At 47.9% G+C, this 21,059-nt stretch overlaps 2 protein-coding genes across 9 annotated transcripts in view; one reads left to right on the top strand and one right to left on the bottom strand.

Moving 5' to 3' along the window:
• The window catches only part of LOC138431422 (uncharacterized), a 49,098-nt gene extending 28,665 nt beyond the window's left edge, over positions 1-20,433 (bottom strand). Inside the window, exons 1-4 of the mRNA XM_069573562.1 lie at positions 20,343-20,433; positions 19,632-19,700; positions 18,414-18,619; positions 11,502-12,019 (exon numbers count right to left, since the gene is read on the bottom strand). Coding sequence (XP_069429663.1) covers positions 11,502-12,019; positions 18,414-18,619; positions 19,632-19,634 — 727 coding nt within the window. The 5' untranslated portion in view covers positions 19,635-19,700; positions 20,343-20,433. The remainder of the gene's footprint in view (positions 1-11,501; positions 12,020-18,413; positions 18,620-19,631; positions 19,701-20,342) is intronic.
• A 41-nt stretch (positions 20,434-20,474) lies between these two features.
• Positions 20,475-21,059, top strand: part of LOC138431420 (centriole and centriolar satellite protein OFD1) — an 84,589-nt gene continuing 84,004 nt past the window's right edge. For all 8 annotated transcript variants that reach the window (XR_011253691.2, XR_011446061.1, XM_069573558.2 and 5 more), the window contains exon 1: positions 20,475-20,841. The gene's annotated coding sequence lies outside the window, so the exon portion shown is untranslated. The remainder of the gene's footprint in view (positions 20,842-21,059) is intronic.

Below are 21,059 nucleotides of genomic sequence, written 5' to 3' on the forward strand. Positions count from 1 at the left end.
CAAACGAAAAAAAAACAGTATGAAAGGAGGAGGAAAAAAAAAAAAAAGAATTCAACTCTAACTAATGCCATTGTTTTTCAGTTGCTAAGTCATCTCCTCTTGGCAACCCCATGAACTGCAACATGCTGTTTCCTGGTCCTTAACTATCTCCCAGAGTTTGCTAAAACTTACATTCATTTAGTCGGCGGTATCATTCAACCATCTCACCCTTTGTCTCTCCCTTCTCCTCTTGCCTTCAGTCTTTCCCAGCTGAAGGTCTTTTCCCATGAGTCAGTTCTTTGCATCAGGTGTTCCCTGGAGCAACTGGCAACTAATTAGTAGGTCAGATATGTCTTTGATCTTCAGTTTTACCAGATTACTGAAACAAGTAAAAGTAAGCAATAGACACAAAGAGGGAACAATTAGAGATATGATGCAGCAATACAATTTTAAGGTTAGGAACTTATGTCTTTATCATATAATTACAATGATATTTTAAAGTACACTGGGTCTTTTAGTAAACAAATATGATTTGGCAACCTAACTTAGCCAGAGTCGCATTGACTGTAACAGGCAGAATTGTATCCCCTCTTCCCCAAATTTGTATGATGAAGCCATAACCCTGATATCTAAGAATGTAGATAGGGAGATAGTGTTTTAAAGACATAATTATGTTAAAATCTGACAACCAGGCTGGGCTCTAATCCAATCAGACTGCTGTCCTTGTAAAAAGACAGAATTAGGGCCTCCCTGATAGCTCAGTGTTAAAGAGTCCACCAGCCAACGCAGAAGATGTTGGTTCCATCCCTGAGTTGGGAAGATCCCTGGGACAAGGGCATGGCAACTCACTCCAGTGTTCTTGCCTAGAGAATCCCAAAGACAGAGAAGCCTGGCAGGCTACAGCCCATGGGGTCTCAAAGAGTTGGACATCACTGAGAAACTAACACTTTCACTTTTCACTGGACACAGAGAGACCAGGTACATGTGTGAAGAGAAGAAAGATCCTGTGAGGACAAAAGGAAAAGATGGTTACTGCAAGCCACAGACAGAAGCCTCAGAAGTATCCAAGCCTGAAACCATCTTGATCTTGAACTTCTAGGCTTCAGTAATGTGAAAACTATATTTCTGCTATTTAGCCTAGTTATTCTGGATTATTTAGTATTGCAGTCCTAGCAAACTAACGTATTAACTTAAAACAGAAATATTCCCCTAAAGTCAATAAGTATTCTTTGCTGTACCAACTCATTCAGACTCTCCTGAAAAGCCAGTAATCTCACTCTGAAGTAAAAGTAGGTACTGAAGATTGGGTTCTTAAAGGTACAAAATTGATAACAAATACCAAAAAGCAAAGATTAAAGAAAAAAACAAAGTCACAAAAATTATTTAAAAAATAGATAGATGAAGTTTGCTTTAATAAAGAGGTTTTTTTGCAAAGTAATAGTAGGTTATAAAAATGAAAACTAAAGGAATAATAGAGGACTTAAAATAAAAAATTTTTAATTAAAAATATGATAATAGTAAAACTATTTCTAGGACTTTCTCTGGTGTTGTGGACAGTGTGGGGTCAGTTCATTTTCAGATAGTTCCTTGATCCGGCTTATACTTCTCAAGATCTATTGGCCCCTTCCCATGTATTTGGTGCTAACTACACTGTTTTAATCTATTGCACCTGTCACTTCCAAGGCTGTTCCCTCTGTTTTACCTTTTTTCTGTTGCTGGTCTTTTCAGTGTCTAATTTCCGCCCTGGCACAAGGAGGCGGTGGTAGACACTTTTTTAGGCTCACTTGTTCAGTCGTGCTGTGGGGAGGGAGGGACACTGGAAACAAACAACACTGGCTTGTGCTTGCAGTGTCTTGGCCACACTGGGTTTGCCCCCACTCATGGTGTGTGTGCTTGCCCTGTCTACACTGCTCATGCTCTAGGTTGCTGTGCTGGGAACTATCTGAGGCTGGCCCTGGGTGGTATGCACTTCCCAGGTTTAAGCCACTCAGGTTCAGGTACTAGGGCACTCCACAAAGGCACAGACTCAGTTGGGCCTGTGTTTTGTGACCTTTCCAGGTCCCAGCAGCTCAGGTGACCAGTTGCTTGAGGAGGGTAGACTCTGCGACTTATCGCCTCCTGGGTCTCTGCCCCTCAGTTTCCTGGGTGTACAACTGGCACACCTTCTCAGTTATGCTGTGTGTCTCTTCTGGGGAGCTGATATTTGGCTGCGACCCTCTCAGCGGATGTCAACTACCCACAATCTCAAGAAGTCTTGGTTAGCAACAAAGCCTGCTTGCAGTTCGGTAGATGATGCCTCTCTGGGGCCACAATTTTCTCCTTCCCTCTCTGGCTGCCCTTGCTTGCCTGTCTCAGGCGGGGCATGGGCCCGTCCGCAGCCGGCTAACTCTGCTCAGTCAGTTCTTTGTTCTGTGAGCACGCCTGGCGGTGTCTTCAGTTCAGTTCAGTCGCTCAGTCGTGTCTGACTCTTTGCGAACCCATGAATCACAGCACACCAGGCCTCCCTGTCCATCACCAACTCCGAGAGTTCACTCAGAGTCGCGTCCATCGAGTCAGTGATGCCATCCAGCCATCTCATCCTCTGTTGTCCCCTTCTCCGCCTGCCCCCAATCCCTTCCAGCATCAAAGTCTTTACCAATGAGTCAACTCTTAGCATGATGTGGCCAAAGTACTGGAGTTTCAGTTTCAGCATCATTCTTTCCAAAGACATCCCAGGGCTGATCTCCTTCAAAATGGAATGGCTGGATCTCCTTGCAGTCCAAGAGACTCTCAAGAGTCTTCTCCAACACCACAGTTCAAAAGCATCAATTCTGCGGCGCTCAGCCTTCTCCACAGTCCAACTCTCACATCCATACATGACTACTGGAAAAACCATAGCCTTGATTAGATGGACCTTAGTCGGTAAAGTCATGTCTTTGCTTTTGAATATACTATCTAGGTTGGTCATAACTTTTCTTCCAAGGAGTAAGCATCTTAATTTCATGGCTGCAATCACCATCTGCAGTGATTTTGGAGCCCAAAAAAATAAACTCTGACACTGTTTCCACTGTTTCTCCATCTATTTCTGGTGAAGTGATGGGACCGGATGCCATGATCTTCGTTTTCTGAATGTTGAGCTTTAAGCCAACTTTTTCACTCTCCTCTTTTACTTTCATCAAGAGACTTTTTAGTTCGTCTTCAGTTTCTGCCATAAGGGTCGTGTCATCTGCATATCTGAGGTTATTGAGATTTCTCCCTGCAGTCTTGATTCCAGCTTGTGTTTCTTTCAGCCCAGTGTTTCTCATGATGTGCTCTGCATAGAAGTTAAATAAGCAGGGTGACAATATATAGCCTTGACATACTCCTTTTCGTATTTGGAACCAGTCTGTTGTTCCATGTCCAGTTCTAACTGTTGCTTCCTGGCCTGCATACAGATTTCTCAAGAGGCAGGTCAGGTGGTCTGGTATTCCCATCTCTTTCAGAATTTTCCACAGTTTATTGTGATCCACACAGTCAAAGGCTTTGGCATAGTCAATAAAGCAAAAGTAGATGTTTTTCTGGAACTCTCTTGCTTTTTCCATGATCCAGAGGATGGTGGCAATTTGATCTCTGGTTCCTCTGCCTTTTCTAAAACCAGCTTGAACATCAGGAAGTTCACAGTTCATGTACTGCTGAAGCCTGGCTTGGAGAATTTTGAGCATTACTAGCATGTGAGATGACAGCAATTGTGCGGCAGTTTGAGCATTTTTTGGCATTGCCTTTCTTTGCAATTGGAAGGAAAACTGACCTTTTCCAGTCCTGTGGCCACTGCTGAGTTTTCCAAATTTGCTGGCATATTGAGTGTAGCACTTTCACAGCATCATCTTTCAGGATTTGAAATAGCTCTACTGGAATTCCACCACCTCCACTAGCTTTGTTCGTAGTGATGCTTTCTAAGGCCCACTTGACTTCATATTCCAGGATGTCTGGCTCTAGATGACTGATCACACCATGGTGATTGTCCGGGTTGTGAAGATCCTTTTTGTACAGTTCTTTTGGCAGTGTCTTAGGTTAGGGTTTTTTGCAGGACAGCTATCCCACAGTCTGGTTTGCTATCTCAAGTTAGTTCCCTCAGATTGTCCTTGGGGCATTTAGGCCTGGTCCTTACTCTAAGCAATGTAGCCCACGCCTTCCTGCCAAGCCCCCATTTGCTAGTGGCAGACGCGGGTGTCTGAGCTGCTTCTCCACTGGGAGTTACCACTGGGCACATAATCTATGGGTGTAAATTATTTATGTATTTTTCCTCTCGGTTATGTTGCCTCTGAGATTCCAAGGCTTTCCACAGACTCACCAGTGAGAGTGTTTCCCAGTGTTTGGAAACTTCTCTCTTTTTTAAGACTCCCATCCAGGGATGGATCTCCATCCTTACCTCTTTTGTCTCTCTTTTTATCTTTCATATTTTTTCCTACCTCCTTTCAAAGACAATGGGCTACTTTTCTGGGTGCCTGATGTCCTCTGCCAGCATTCAGAAGTTGTTTTGTGGAATTTACTCAGCGTTCAAATATTCTTTTGATGAATTTGTGGGGGAGAAAGTGGTCTTCCCATCCTATTCCTCCACCATCTTAGGACCACCTCCACATAAAAGGTTTTGACATAATTCAGCACATTTATAGTTGAAACCCTTTTTAAATGGGCATAAAAGGAACCTATCTAAATATAGTAAAAGTCATATATGATAGTTCAGTTCAGTTCAGTTGCTCAGTCATGTCCAACTCTTTGCAACCCCATGAAGTGCAGCATGCTAGGCCTCCCTGTCCACCACCAACTCCCAGAGTTTACCCAAAATCATGTCCATTGAGTCGGTGATGCCATATAACCATATGATAAGCCCACAGCAAACTTTATTCTCAATCGTGAAAAATTGAAAGCATTTCTCCTAAGATCAGGAACAAGAAAAAGGTGTTCACTCTCACCATGAAAATTCAACATAGCTTTGGGAGTACTAACTACAGCATTCAGAGAAGAAAAAGAAATTAAAGGAATCCAGATTGGAAAAAGAGAAATAAATCTCTGTTTGCAGATGATGTAGAAAATCTGAAAACTAGAACTCATCAGTGAATTTAGCAGAGTTGCAGGATACAAAATCAATACACAGAAATTGCTTGAATTCCTATATACTAAAAATGAAAAATCAGAAAGAGAAATTAAAGAATCAATCCCATTCACCATTGCAACATAAATAAAATATCTAGGAACAAACTTACTTAAGAACACAAAAGAACAGCATACAGAAATTATAAGATACTGATGAAAGAAATCAGAGATGGCATAAACATGCAGAGAGACATCCGATGTTCCTGGATAGGAAGAACAAATATTGTGAAAATGTCGATACTACAAAATGCAATCTACAGATGCTGATCCCTATCAAATTAACAATGGCATTTTTCACAGAACTATAGCAATTCATATGTAAACAGAAAAGACCCCAAAGAGCCAAAGAATTCTTGAGAAAGAAGGATGGAGCTAGAGGAATCAACCTTCCTGACTTCAGACTATACTACAATGCTACAGTCATCAAGACAGTACAATTCAGTTCAGTTCAGCTGATCACTCATGTGCAACTCTTTGAGACTCTAAGGACTGCAGCACACCAGGCTTCCCTGTCCATCATCAACTTCAGGAACTTGCTCAAACTCATGTCCATTGAGTCAGTGACATCACCAACCATCTTGCCCTCTGTCGGCCCCTTCCCTTCTTGCCTTCAATCTGGCCCATAATCAGGGTCTACTCCAATGTGTCAGCTTTTCCTGTCAAGTGGTCAGAGTACTGGAGCTTAAGCTTCAGCATCAGTCCTTGCAATGAATATTCAGGACTGATTTCCTTTAGGATTGATTGATTTGATTTCCCGCAGTTTAAGGGAATCTCAAGAGTCTTCTAAAGCACCATAGGTCAAAAGCATCATTTCTTTTGTGCTCAGCTTTCTTTATAGCCCAACACTCACATCCATACATTCCTACAGGAAAAACCATAGCTCCGACAATATGGACCTTTGTCAGCAAAGTAATGTCTCTGCTTTTTAATATGCTGTCTAGGTTAATTGTGGATTTTCTTCCAAGGAGCGAAAGTCTTTTAATTTCGTGACTGCAGTTACCATCTGCAGTGACTTTGGAGCGCAAGAAAATAAAGTCTGTCAATGTTTCCAATGTTTCCCCAACTATTGGCCATGAAGTGATGGGACCGGATGCCATGATCTTCAGTTTTTGAATGTTGGGTTAAGCCAGCTTTTTCACTATCCTCTTTCGCTTTCATCAAGAGGCTCTTTAGATCCTCTTTATTTTCTGTCATAAGTGTTGTGACATCTGCACATCTGAGGTTATTGATATTCCTCTGGGAATCTTGATTCCAGCTTGAGCTTAATACAGCCTGTCATTTCACATGACGTACTCTGCCTATAAGTTAAATAAGCAACGTGACAATATATAGTCTTGATGTACTACTTCCCCAATTTGGAACCAGTCTGTTGTTCCAGGTCCAGTTCTAACTGTTGTTACTTGACCTGCATACAGATTTCTTGGGAGGCAGGTAAAGTGGTTTAGTGTTCTCATCTCTTTAAGAATTTTCCACAATTTGTGATCCATACAGCCAAAGGCTTTGTCATAGTCAATAAAGCATAAATAGACGTTTTTCAGAAAATCTCTTGCTTTTCAATGACCCAAACGATGCTTATGTTTGATTTTTTATTGAAGGATAATTGCTTTACAGAATCTTGCTGTTTTCTGTCAAACCTCAACATAAATCAGCCATACGTATACATATACCCCCTCCCTTTTAAAACTCCCTCCCAAGTCCTTCCCCATCCCACTCCCCTAGGTTGATTAAGAGCCCTTGTTTGAGTTTCCTGAGCAACACAGCAAATTCCTGTTGGCTATCTATTTTACATATGGTAATGCAAGTTTCTGTGTTACTCTTTCCAAACATTTCACCCTCTCCTCACCTCTCCCCATGTCCATAAGTCTATTCTCTATGTCTGTTTCTCTACTGTTGCCCTGTAAATAAATTCTTAAGTACTATTTTTCTAGATTCTATATTTGTTAGAACACAATGTTTATCTTTCTCTTTCTGACTTACTTCACTCTCTGTAATACATTCTACATTCTTCCACCTTATTAGAATACACCCAAATGTGTTCCTTTTTATGACTGAGTAATACTTCATTGTGTATATGATATGTACCACAACTTTATTCATTCATCTGTCTATGGACATCTAGGTTGCTTCCACGCTCTAGCTATTGTAAATAGTGCTGCAATGAACAATGGGATACATGTGTCTCTTTCACTTTTGGTTTCCTAGGGCATATGCCTAGGAGTGGGATTGCTGGGTCATCAGTTCAGTTCAGTCACTCAGTCCTGTCCAACTCTCTGCGACCCCATGAATCACAGCATGCCAGGCCTCCCTGTCCATCACCATCTCCCAGAGTTCACTCAAACTAACGACCATTGAGCTGGTGAAGCCATCCAGCCATCTCATCCTCTGTCATCCCCTTTTCCTCCTGCCCCCAATCCCTCCCAGCATCAGAGTCTTTTCCAATGAGTCAACTCTTCACATGAGGTGGCCAAAGTACTGGAGTTTCAGCTTCAGCATCATTCCTTCCAAAGAACACTGAGGGCTGATCTCCTCTAGAATGGACTGGTTGGATCTCCTTGCAGTCCAAAGGACTCTCAAGAGTCTTCTCCAACACCGCAGTTCAAAAGCATCAATTCTTTGGTGCTCAGCCTTCTTCACAGTCCAACTCTCACATCCATACATGACCAGTGGAAAAACCATAGCCTTGACTAGATGGACCTTTGTTTGCAAAGTCCAACAAGAAATCAATGAAGGTTGATTCTTTTAGCTCCAATTCTTCTTTCTCAACACTGCTTTTACTATTTGGGGTGTCTTCTGTTTCCATATGAATTGTGAAACTTTTTATTGTAGTTCTGTGGAAAATTACTGATGGGTAATTTGATAGGGATTGCATTAAATCTGTAGATTGCATTTGGTAGTACAGTCATTTTCACAATATTGATTCTTCCTATGCAGGAACATGGAATATCTCTCCATCTGTTTATGTCATCTTTGATTTCTTTCAAAGTGTGCCAAATGTGAAAGGACACGGACTGCCTCTGCTGCAGAAGTTAAAGCCCTATCAGAGGTTTGGGTTTTTTTTGTTTTTTTTTTTTTTGAGCCTCTTGTAGCTGGCGATCAGAATAGTTCTTTGGCAAGTCTTTCTCCATAGCTCTGCCCATTCAGGCACTTAGAAGGCTCCCTTGCCTGTGGTTCTTCTCTGTTGTTCAGTGCATCAGGCACTTAAAGGGGCACCCTGCCTGAAGTCCTACCCTGTAGACTGGTGCATCAGGCACTTGAAGGGGCACACTGGCTGGGGTCCTACTCTGTAGTTTGGCACATAAGTCACTGAAAGGAGCACTCTAGATGGGGTCCTACTCTGTAGATCAGTATTTCAGATGTTTGATGAGCTGCCTCTCTATTGTTCAGCTGGTGGGGAAAGAGACTGTAGTGATGGCTCCATCACCTATGCATGACTCAGCAGTACTGCCTTACTTCTATGGCTGCCTGGTTTTCCTCCATGGTATTTCCCATCATGATCTCCTCCCTCACATCCTATCCATCTCTCTGTAGTCAACAACAACCCTCACCCTGGGATTGCTCCACAATCCGTAAACTCCAGCTTCCAGCTATTGGGCTTTCCCAGAGATCAGCGTTTCTGTCTGGGGTATGTATGGCTGTGGAAAGGACTGTCTGATTCTCATTCCATTTAGGCTGTCACAAATCATCTGTTTCACTCTCAGCCTTAAATATTTCTCCTCTGACTCAGACAACTGCCCCACAGTGGGGATCGAACCCCTGCCTCAGTTTCCCTGCCCACCAAAGGCAAGTCCAGTCCCACTAACACTCTTGTTTCTCCCCCTAGTTCCTTCATCCTACCAAGTTTTACGTCATTCTATATATCCTTTTCCACTGGTCAGGTACTTCTGTCCACCCTCAGCTGGGGTTCTGCATCCACGTCTGTGTCTGAAGGTGTATTCCTGATGTACCCACGGAGACAGATGTACTCCACCTCCACCTACTCCTACTCCTCTGCTATGTTGTTCTCCCTGGATGCTGGCCATTTGGTTTCTGTGTTCTCTGACTTTTCTAAATCCAGCTTGAACATATGGAAGTTTCCTGTTCACGTACTGTTGAAGCCCCATTTGGAGAATTTTGAGCATTACTTTGCTAGAGTGTGAGATGAGTGCAACTATGCAGTAGTTTGAACATTGTTTGGCATCACTTCTCTTTGGGATTGGAATGAATACTGACTTTCCCAGTCCTGTGGCCACTGCTGAGTTCTCCAAATTTGCTGGCAACTGGGTGTAGCACTTTAACAACATCATCTTTTAGGCCTTGAACTAGCTCAGCTGGAATTCCATCGCCTCCACTAGCTTTGTTCATAGTGATGCTTCCTAAGGCCCACTTGACTTTGCATTCCAGGATGTCTGGCTCTAGGTGAGTGATCACATCATCGTGGTTATGTGGTCACGAAGATCTTTTTTGCATAGTTATCCTATGTATTATTGCCACCTCTTCGTAAAAACTCCTGCTTCTGTTAGGTCCATACCATTTCAGTCGTTTATTGAGCACAATTAATGCATGAAATATTGTTTTGGTATCTCCAATTTTCTTGAAGAGCTCTCTAGTCTTTCCCATTCTATTGTTTTCCTCTGTTTCTTTGCACTGATCACTGAGGAAGGCTTTCTTGTCTCTCCTTGCTGTTCTTTGTAAATCTGCATTCAAAAGGATGTCTTTCCTTTTCTTCTTTGGCTTAAGCTTCACTTCTTTTCTCAGCTATTTGTAACACCTCCTCAAGCAACAAACATTTTGCCTTCTTGCATTTCTTGTTCTTTGGGGTGGTCTTCATTAGTGCCTCCTGTACAATGCCATGAACTTCCACCCATATTCTTCAAGTACTCTTATCAGATCTAATCCCTTGAATCTATTTGTCAATTCCATGATAAGGGATTTGATTTAGGTCATACCTGAATAGCCTGGTGATTTCCCTTACTTTCCTCAATTTATGACACCACCCTTATGGCAGAAAGTGAAGGAGAACTATTTAAAGAGCTTCTTGATAAAAGTGGAAGAGGGTGGAAAAGTTGGCTTAAAGCTCAACATTCAGAAAACTGAGATCATGGCATCTGGTCCCATCACTTAATGGAAAGTAGATGGGAAAACAGTGTCTAACTTTATTTTGGGGGGGGGGGGTGCTCCAAAATCACTGTAGATGGTGATTGCAACCATGAAATGAAAAGACGCTTACTCCTTGGAAAGAAAGTTATAACCAACTTAGACAGCATATTGAAAAGCAGAGGCATTACTTTGTCAACAAAGGTCTGTCTAGTCAAGGGTATGGTTTTTCCCATAGTCATGTATGGATGTGAGAGCTGGCCTATAAAGAAAGCTGAGTGCTGAAGAATTGATGCTTTTGAGCTGTTGTGTTGGAGAAGACTCTTAAGAGTCCCTTGGACTGCAAGGAGATCCAACCAGTCCATCATAAAGGAGATCAGTCCTGGGTGTTAATTGGTAGGACTGATGTTTAAGCTGAAACTCCAGTATTTTGGCCACCTGATATGAAGAGCGGACTCATTTAAAAGGACCCTGATGCTGGGAAAGATTGAGGGCAGGAGAAGGGGATGACAAAGAATGAGATGATTGGATGGCATCATCGACTCGATGAACATGGGTTTGGGTGGACTCCAGGAGCTGGTGATGAACAGAGAGGCCAGGCATGCTGTGGTTCATGGGGTTGAAAAAATTCAGACATGACTGAGCAACTGAACTGAAATGAACTTGAATTTAAATTTGAATTTTGCAATAAGGATTTCATGATCCTAGCCACAATCACCTCCCAGTCTCCTTTTTTGCTGACTGTATACAGTTTCTCCATCTTTTCCTGCAAAGAATATAATCAATCTGATTTTGGCATTGACCATCTGGTAATGTCCATTTGTAGAGTTCTCTTGTATTGTTTGACAACAGTATAGTACTTGCACAAAAACCAAAAGATAGACCAATAAAACAAGATGGAAAGTTAAGAAATAAGCCCATGAATTTATGGGTACCTTATTTTTTACAAAGGATGCAAGATAACAAAGGAAACTATGTACTTAGTGAAAGGTCACAGCGAGGTCAGGATGAGAGGTCAGGGTGAGGTCAGGATGAAAGGTTCAGGGCGAGGTCAGGATGAAAGGTCAGGGCAAGGTCAGGCATGTCGGGACATGTCCTGGCAGAGGGCGCTGCAGACAAGCCCCGGAGACGGGCCGGCAACCAAGCCGACCAATCAGGAGCCGACATGGAGCCCTTGGACACCAATCACCGCTGAGCCCACGTTTTCTTCCTTATATGGGAGCCTGGCCCAGGCTATAAAACCCCTTCCCCACCCCTGACACCTCGCAGACTCCCTTTACCCTGCAGACTCTGTTTGCTTTGCAGACCACCTCCCCCTTCCTCGCTCCCCTGCTTACCTGCCCCTGGGAGTTCTGCCCGAGAGCGACCGCCCAATAAAAGGCCCTGAACAACGGCCCATAGGGGTGGTTCCTTCTTCCCGCGGCGTTTCTTACATCTGGCGCCCAAGGTGGGGCTCGAGGTGAGGGCTTCCGGCACTCGCTGTTGAGGTCCCCTCGAGCTCCACCGCCGCGGTAGCCCCCGGACCCAGGCGGCTGACCAACCCCCCGGACGGCAGGATACGGGGTAAGTCCCTCCGGCTTTGGGGCCCGCCCTCCCTGGCGACCACTTCCTAGGACCCAGTAACCAGTGGCCACTTACTGGGCCCTCCCGGTCACCAGCTCGTGAGGGAGACGTCCCGAACGGCTGTGTAGGCCTCTGGCTTCGGCCTCCGGCTTCGGCCTTCCTCGGTCCCCAGCTCGGGAGGGAGATGTCCCGAACGGCTGTACGGACCCTCCGGCTTTGGCCTTCCTCAGTCCCCCAGTACGGGAGGAAGACGTTCCGAACGGCTGGGCGGACCCCCGGCTTCCCTTGGCACCTGAAGACGTTCGGGCAGTGAGGGTTAGTCTCCGTTTGGTGATCGCCATGGGATCGACGGCCTCCAAACCCGATCCCCAATATTCCACCCCCTTAGAGTGCCTGCTGGCTATCCTGCGGACCCTAAGATTAAAGGGATACGTCCGCCATATTGGCTCACAATGGCCAGCCACAGGGACATTTGACTTTGACATTCTCTGTGATTTAGATAACTACTGCCAGAGAATGGGAAAATGGTCTGAGGCCCCCTACGTTCAGGCCTTTTGGGCGTTGCGCTCTCGCCCCACCCTGTGCACCACATGCACTCCCCGCCAAATCCTGCTTATCCTGGCTCCCCCTATTCCACCCTCCTGGGCCAAACCAGCTCCTCCCGTTTCTGAGTCCTCTGCTTCCTCTGTTCCCCCAGAAGATCTGGTGGCCCCTCCTCCCTATACCTCACCCACGGCCCTTACCCCTTCCACTCCGGTTTCTGCTACCTCCCCTTCCACTCCGGACTCTCCTACCTCCGCTCCCGCCCCCGAGATTCCACCACCGGTCCTGGATCCTCCTGCCCTTAACCCTATCTTGTATCCTCCTCTTCCCCCCGTCACTCCCTCCCCTTCCCTGGTTAGCTCCCACACTCGCTTCCACAGCAACCCTCCGGGAGCCTCCCTTCCCCCTCCCCCAGCCCCGCTACTCCCTCTCCGACAAGTAGCCGGAGCTGAGGGTCTAGCCCAAGTCCATGTCCCCTTCTCCCTCCAAGACTTAGCACAGATTGAGGCCAAACTGGGTTCCTTCTCCTCCAACCCCGCTCAGTAAATTAAGCAGTTTACTGGTCTGACCCGTGCCTACACCTTGACATGGCAGGACCTATATGTCATCCTGGGGTCTACCACCACCCCCGAGGAAAGGCAGGCTATCTGGACAGCAGCCAAGGCTCAGGCCGACCAGAGGCACTATGCCAACCCCTCCCCAGAGCGCCCCTCAGGGGCTCAGGCAGTTCCTGACACTGACCCTGATTGGAACTACCAGGAGAGGGGTAGCGGCCAGCTGCGAGTACGCTATATGATCGAGTGTATTCTCGATGGGATGGAAACGTCCTCCCATAAGGTTGTAAACCTCCTCAAACTAGATGAGGTGACCCAGGGGCCCGATGAAAACCCAGCCATGTTCCTTAATCGGCTGACCGAGGCCCTCGTCCAATACACCAGGCTGTCACCTGAGTCCCCCATCGGGGCGGCCACCTTGGCCAATCGTTTTATCTCCCAGTCTGCCCCTGATATCCGGAAAAAGTTGGCCAAGGCTGAGGACGGCCCTCAGACCCCTATCCGAGACCTGGTGAAAACGGCTTTTAAGGTCTACCATGCCCACAAGGAAACTGCTGAGGCCAGCTGAAAGGCAAGGCTCAAGCAAAAGGCCGAATTTCAGGCAAGCCTCCTAAACCAGCAAACCCAGGCCTTGGTAGTGGCCCTGCGGCCGGCGGCGGGCTCGGGGCCCCAAAACCCCCTCCAGGGGCCTGCTTCAAGTGCGGTCAAGAAGGGCACTGGGCCAGGATGTGCCCCAATCCACGACCTCCTTCCACGCCGTGCCCGTTGTGCAAACGACGAGGACACTGGGCTAGTGACTGTCCCCAGGCCTCTCAGGCCTCGACCTCTAGGGGTCGGGGACCAGAGAGCCCCAGGGAGACCTCCTGTCCTCCTTCGGCTCTGGAGCTGCTGAACTTCAACGGTGACTGATGCCACCCAGACTCGGGGACCCCAATAACCCAAGCCGAGCCCAGGGTAATGCTCCAGGTAGCGGGTAAGTCCATCAACTTCCTACCTATTCGGTCCTTCCCTCTTTCGGAAGCACTTTACGTCCTTCCCAGGTTTCGGTTATGGGCATTGACGGCCAACCCTCGTGTCCGCTCCAAACCCAGCCACTATCCTGTCAGTTAGATTCCTGTCTGTTTACCCACTCCTTTCTGGTCATCCCCTCCTGCCCTACTCCTCTCTTGGGAAGAGATATACTTGCTAAGCTGAAGGCCACTCTTCAGCTAGCTCCAGGGTCGGCTCCCACATCAGGGGCCTTCCTAATGCTACTTGCTGACCCTCCAACCCCTTCTGTTAATCCTGAGGTCTGGGACACCCGAGTCCCGGTGGTGGCTCGACACCACCCTCCAGTCCTCATCCAGCTAAGGGACCCACCTGTTTCCCAGCCCGGTCCCAGTTTCCTTTGTCTACTCACAACCTCAGAGGGCTAAAGCCCATCATCGACCGTCTCATGGGACAGGGTCTCCTGATCCCCACGACCTCCCCCTGTAACACGCCCATCCTCCCTGTTCGGAAGGCTTCAGGAGACTACCGGCTAGTGCAGGATCTCCGCCTGATCAACACGGTGGTAATCCCTGCCCATCCACTTGTCCCTAACCCCTACACCCTCCTTTCTTCCATACCTCCTCAGACTTCTCATTTCACCGTTATTGACCTCAGGGATGCCTTTTTTACCATCCCACTCCACCCCGACTGCCAATTCCTCTTTGCATTCACCTGGACTGACCCCGACACCCAGCTGACCACACAACTCACATGGACCGTACTCCCTCAGGGGTTCAGAGACAGTCCCCACTACTTCGGGCAAGCTCTGTCCCAGGATCTGGCTAGGTGCTCGCTTCGCCCTAGCACCCTCCTCCAATGCGTAGACGACTTGCTCCTTTGCAGCCCCTCAGAAGAGACCTCCCGAGAACATACTGCAACTCTCCTCAATTTCCTTGGTTCCCAGGGTTACAGAGCCTCACAATCCAAAGCCCAACTGACTCAGACTTCTGCCGTCTATCTGGGTCTCCAAATCACTCCGACCACTAAAGCCCTGACAGCTGACCGGTGTAGCCTCCTCCGGTCCATCTGCCCTCCGGCCGACGGAGACCAAATATTGTCCTTCTTAGGACTGACGGGATTCTTCCGACACTGGGTCCCAAATTATGCTACCCTGGCCAAACCTCTATATGCGGCAGCCAAAGAGACTCCTACAAGGCCGCTGTCTTCCCTCACCGAAGTGACTCAGGCCTTCCACGCTTTACGCTCAACTCTATTGGCTGCACCCCCTCTCTTTCTCCCAAATCCCAACCATCTGCACCATCTATACTCTGATGGAAAGGGAGGGATAGCCTTTGGAGCCTTGGTGCAACTGACTGGCCCCGAATTGCTGCCTATCGCTTACATATCCAAACAACTTGACCCCACAGCCAGGGGATGGTTCCCCTGCCTGCGGGCACTAGTGGCAGCGACAACGTTGTATGCCGATGCAAAAAAGCTGATTCATGGCCAACCCCTGACCATCTTCTCGCCTCACCGTCTTGGTGACCTTTTAGCCTCTAGATTTCTTTCTGAACTCAGCGAGTCCAGACTCCAACAATTTCACCTGGTATTCCTGGACAATCCTCAGGTTTCCGTGGGCCGCTCCCCACAATTAAACCCACTTTCCTCGCTACCCTCACTCCCTCTCTCCTCAGGACCCCCAACCCACTCATGCTCAGAGGTCCTTGAGTCCCTTATGCAACCACCCCACAACCTGTTTTCCAAACCTCTACCAAATCCAGAGCTAACTTTGTTCGTTGATGGGAGCTCAAAGCGAGACCCCAATGGAAACCGAAGAGCGGCCTATGCTGTGGTAACCACCCGGGAAGTCCTGGAGGCTCAGCCCTTGCTGCCTGGGACGACTTCTCAGAAGGCTGAACTAACAGCCCTAACTAGAGCCTTACACCTAGCAGAAGGAAAAAGGGCCAATATTTACACAGACTCCAAATATGCCTTCTTGGTTGCCCATTCTTACGCGGCAATCTGGAAAGAACGGGGCTTCCTGACCACTAAAGGATCCCTCATCTGTAATGCCCCCACATTACTCGACTGTTGGATGCCTTATCCCTGCCCAAAGAGGTCACTATCATACACTGCAAGGGACACCAAAATACTCATGACATTGTCGCTCTGGGTAACAACATGGCAGATCAAGTGGCTCGACAAATTACCTTACAACAAGCCCCCGACCCCCTGCTGACTTTGAGATCCACCCTCAACCCAGATTATTCGAGCAAGGAAGCCGGAGCCTTGCTGGCGCAAGAAGGGGCTCAGAGGTACCCATTGGGATGGATACTACTCCATAATAAACCGGTGCTTCCTGAGCGCCAGGCTAAAGCCATAATATCCCAAATCTATAATACCCTCCACATCGGACCAAGAGCTCTCTTTTCCTTTCTCAGCCCTGTCTTTTCTCCCCCACATCTCAGACAGACCATATATGCCGATCCTGCCTAACATGTGCCTCCACCTCTCCTCAGGGAGGACTCTGACCCCCACAGGAGACTCACCAGTTGAGGGGACATATGCCCGGGCAGGATTGGCAGATAGACTTCACCCACATGCCCAGACATCGAACCTGCTGCTGTCTGCTGGTCTTGGTGGACACCTTTTCAGGATGGGTCAAGGCCTTCCCCACAGCCCGGGAGACGGCAGCGGCAGTGGCGGAGGTCTTGACGGCCCATCTCATTCCCAGATTTGGGTTGCCAAACTCTGACAATGGGCCTGCATTCATCTCACAGATCTCTCAGCAGGTAGCTACGGCCCTAGGTATCGGCTGGCATCTCCACATCCCCTATCGGCCCCAATCGTCAGGCAAGGTAGAGCAGGTGAACGGCATCATCAAGACACATCTGACCAAGCTAGCCTCAGAACTGCGGCTATCTTGGGTTGACCTCCTTCCTCTGGCGCTTACTCGCATTCGCACCACACCACACTCCAAAACAGGTTTGACCCCTTTTGAACTGCTCTACAGCAGGCCCTATCTCCTGACTCACCTCCCCGAGGGAGAGGCTCCCCCACTCGCGGGGTACCTCCCCCTCTTCTCCCTCCTACGATCTTTGCTGAGGGAACACGCAGATCGGGTCCTGCCACAACCGACAGACGATGAGGGGCCCACCCGGCCTCTAGCCCCAGGAGATCAGGTACTGCTAAAAACCCTGAGTCCCCACCCACTACAGCCTTGCTGGACGGGACCCCATACTGTAATCCTCACCACTCCTACAGCAGCCAAACTCCTGGGACACGAGCCCTGGTACCACCTGACCCGACTCAAATGAGCCCCCCTGGGTCTCCCAGAGACAGGGGTGGCCCTGGCCCCGACCCCTCCTCCCGGTCACTCCTACCGCTCCACCCTCACGGGGCCGACCAAACTGACCATTACCCGAACCTCTCTGTTGCCGATTCCTGAGTGACTGAGAAACCACCATCCAAATCTTTTATTAAGAGGAGAGGGATAAAGACATTAGGGAGAGCAACAGAGAGAGAGGACAGAGGGAATAAGACAGAGAGGAGGAGACTCAGAAAAAGGAAGGAAGACGAGGGAAGGAAAGAACCAAGGGAAATGGAACCAGAGAAGGAAAGAGGAGAAAGTCAGGGAAAGCAAAAGAAAGTCAGAGAAAGCAAAAGAAAGTCAGAGAAAGCAAAAGAAAGTCAGAGAAAGGAAAGAGAAGAGCTGAAGAGCGAAAAGGAGAGAAAGCAACAGAAAGTAGAAGAGAGAGAAAGAGAAAGAGGAAAGAGAGACAGAAAGGAGTTAGAGAGTGAGACAGGAGAGAAAGGAGAAAGCAAGGCAGAGAAGCAGAAAAGAGAGACAGAATCGAAGGAAAAGAGAGAGAGACGAAGGCAGAAACTGCCAGGAAGGAAGGCAAAAGGCGAGAGAGAGAGAGGCCCAGCAGGGCTGGTTCGAATCCTGGTTCCAGAGCTTCCAGAGCTCCCCTTGGCTGACAACTTTGCTAACTTCCCTAGTGGGACTGATCATCATTCTCCTACTGCTCCTGACTTTTGGGCCCTGTATCCTAGGTAGGCTTTTGGCCTTCATCAAACAACGGCTCAACACGGTCCAGCTGATGGTGATGCGACAACAGTACCAAGGGCTTCCGACAAGCACTCCGTGGCAAGATTAACGGCAGATGCCCCCTGTCATTCCGGCCGTACCCTACCCCATCCCAGCCGTACCCTAACCCTCGTCGCCCCCGTTCAGCAGGAAGTAGCCAGAGAGAGTCGGCGCCCCTTGTCCTATATCAAAAAGGCCGGGATGAAAGGTCAGGGCGAGGTCAGGATGAGAGGTCAGGGCAAGGTCAGGATGAAAGGTCAGGGCATGGTCAGGCATGTCGGGACATGTCCTGGCAGAGGGCGCTGCAGACAAGCCCCGGAGATGGGCCGGCAACAAAGCCGACCAATCAGGAGCTGACACGGAGCCCCTGGACACCAATCACTGCTGAGCCCTTGTTTTCTTCCTTATATGGGAGCCCAGCCGGGGCTATAAAACCCCTTCCCCACCCCTCACACCTCGCAGACTCCGCAGACTCCCTTTACCCCACAGACTCCCTTTGCTTCGCAGACACCCCCCACCCCCTTGCTTACCCGCCTCCAAGCCTCCGGGAGTTCTGCCCAAGAGTGACCGCCCAATAAAAGGCCCTGAACAACGGTCCATCGGGGTGGTTCCTTCTTCCCGAGGCGTTTCTTACACTTAGTTGCTTAGTTGTGTCCAACTGTTGTGACTCCATGGACTGTAGCCACCAGACTCCTCTTTCCATGGGGATTCTCCAGCAAGAATAATGAAGTGGGTACTATAAAGACAGTGAAAAGACAACTCTCAGCATGGGAGAAAATAATAGGCCCTCCCCCCAAAAGACATCAATTTCCAAAATATACAAGCAGATCATATAACTCAATTCCAGAAAAACAAACAACCAAATCAAAAAGTGGGGAAAAGATCCAAACAGACATTTCACCAAAGATGACATACAGATGGCTAACAAATACATGAAAAGATGCCCAACACTGCTCATTATTAGAGAAATGCAAATCAAATCTACAATCAGATATCACCTCACATGGGCCAGAATGGCCCTCATCAAAAAGTCTACAAACAACAAATGCTAGAGAGGGTGTGGAGAAAAGGGAACTCTCTTGCACTGTTGGTGGGAATGTAAATTGATACAGCCACTATGGAAGATAGTATGGAGATTCCTTTAAAATCTAGAAATAAAACCTCCATATGACCCAGCAATCCCACTCCTAGGCATAGGCCCTAGGAAGCCAAAATTGAAAGAGACACATGTATCCCATTGTTCATTGCACCACTATTTACAATAGCTAGATCATGGAAGAGACCTAGATATCCATCAACAAACACATGCATTAGATATCCATCAACAAACACATGAATAAGAAAGTTGCAGTACATACCCAGGAAGGAATATTACTCAGCCACAAATAGGAAGAGGTGCATGAACCTAGAGCTTATTATACAGTTATATAAGTCAGCAAGAGAAAGATAAATATTGTATACTAATGCCTATATGTGGAATCTAATAATATGGTACTGACGGATTTATTTTTAGGTCATACAGCTCAATACCAGAAAACAAACAACCCAATCAAAAAGTGGGGAAACGACCTAAACAGACATTTCATCAAAGATGACATACAGATGTCTAACAAACACATGAAAAGAAGCTCAGACATAAAGAACAGACATAGAGAAGACCTATGGATGGCCGGAGAGTGGAGGAGAGGGTGGAGTGACATAGAGGATAGGCTAGGAGATGGAAAAGATAACACAGAAACTTACATTACCATATTTAAAATATCCAACAGAAACGTGCTGTATACCTCAGGGAACTCAAACAGGGGCTCTGTATCAATCTAGAGGGGTAGAACGGTGAAGGGGATGGGAGGGAGGTTCCAGATGGAAGAACATACATATCTATGGGTGATTCATGTTGACGTTTTACAGAAAACAACAAAATTCTATAAAGCAATTATTCTTCAATTAAAAACAAATTAAAAACCTGGGCTGCGTGACCCAGTGAAAGGTATTATAAGAAGCAAAGCACCTAAGCAGTCGCACGTTTGCAGACTGAATGTCCACGAGGAATGGATGGGTGGGACAGAAGTGGAAGAAAAGGCTGACAAGCGGTACAAAGCACTTCCCCTGAGTCCCAGAGCACCAATCGCCTACTAGCTCCATCCCCCTAGCTGCTGGTGCTAAGTCGTTTCAGTCTTGTCCGACTCTGTGCGACCCCATAGACGGCAGCCCACCAGGCTCCCCGGTCCCTGGCATTCTTCAGGCAAGAACACTGGAGTGGGTTGCCATTTCCTTCTCCAATGCATGAAAGTGAAAAGTGAAGTCGCTCAGTCGTGTCCGACTCCCAGCGACCCCAGGGACTGCAGCCTACCAGGCTCCTCCGTCCATGGGATTTGCCAGGCAAGAGTTCTGGAGCGGGTTGCCATTGCCTTCTCCAATCCCCCTAGAGACACTGGCAACTAAAATGACCTGTCAGTTACCCAGGTATTAACCCATACTCCTCGGCTTCCCTGTGGACTCTGGAAGCACAGCACGCCAGACTCCGTGATACCGCCTTCGCCAGTGGGCGGAACTTCCGGCAGCACAGCTAGGTAACTTGGCGCCTGCGCATTAGAGCCCCAGACTATGGTGGCTATGCTCGCGGGACTTCCGGGGAGGATGGAATCAGTTCTAAGCAGCGCGAACCCCGGCCGCTGCTGCACTTTGTCTATTCTTCTGTCTTCCGGTTTCTATCCGCTAGAGGGGCGCGTGGGCCATAGGTAGCCCACCGGCCAGAACCGCCAAGAAGTTCGCGTTTCTGTCTGAGTTCCTAGTTGGGAGTGCAAGGCAGAGGCTTTACCTTGTTCCTCCCCATCCTCTGGGACAGAGCCAGGGATCTGAAGGCAGGTGCCGTAAGCCAGAGCCACATTCGGACGCAAACGGGGTACCTCAGGGCACGGTGGGGAGGGAACCGGAGGAAGCCGACTCCTGACAGTTCAGGTAGATACAGCGGCAGCTTCCTCGGTGGAAGTGAAGCCTTTGTTTCTGTTATGTGTGTTAGTTCCTTAGTCGTGTCCGACTTTTATCACCCTGTGAACTGTAGCCATGCCCCGCTCTCCATGGAATTCTCCAGGCAAGAATACTGGAGTGGGTTGCCATTTCCTTCTCCAACTTGTTTCCGTTAAAGCACTTTTTCCTCTTGGACTTCTGAAGGCTTC

Source organism: Ovis canadensis, chromosome Y (assembly GCF_042477335.2).
Source record: "Ovis canadensis isolate MfBH-ARS-UI-01 breed Bighorn chromosome Y, ARS-UI_OviCan_v2, whole genome shotgun sequence".
NCBI lineage: Eukaryota > Metazoa > Chordata > Mammalia > Artiodactyla > Bovidae > Ovis > Ovis canadensis.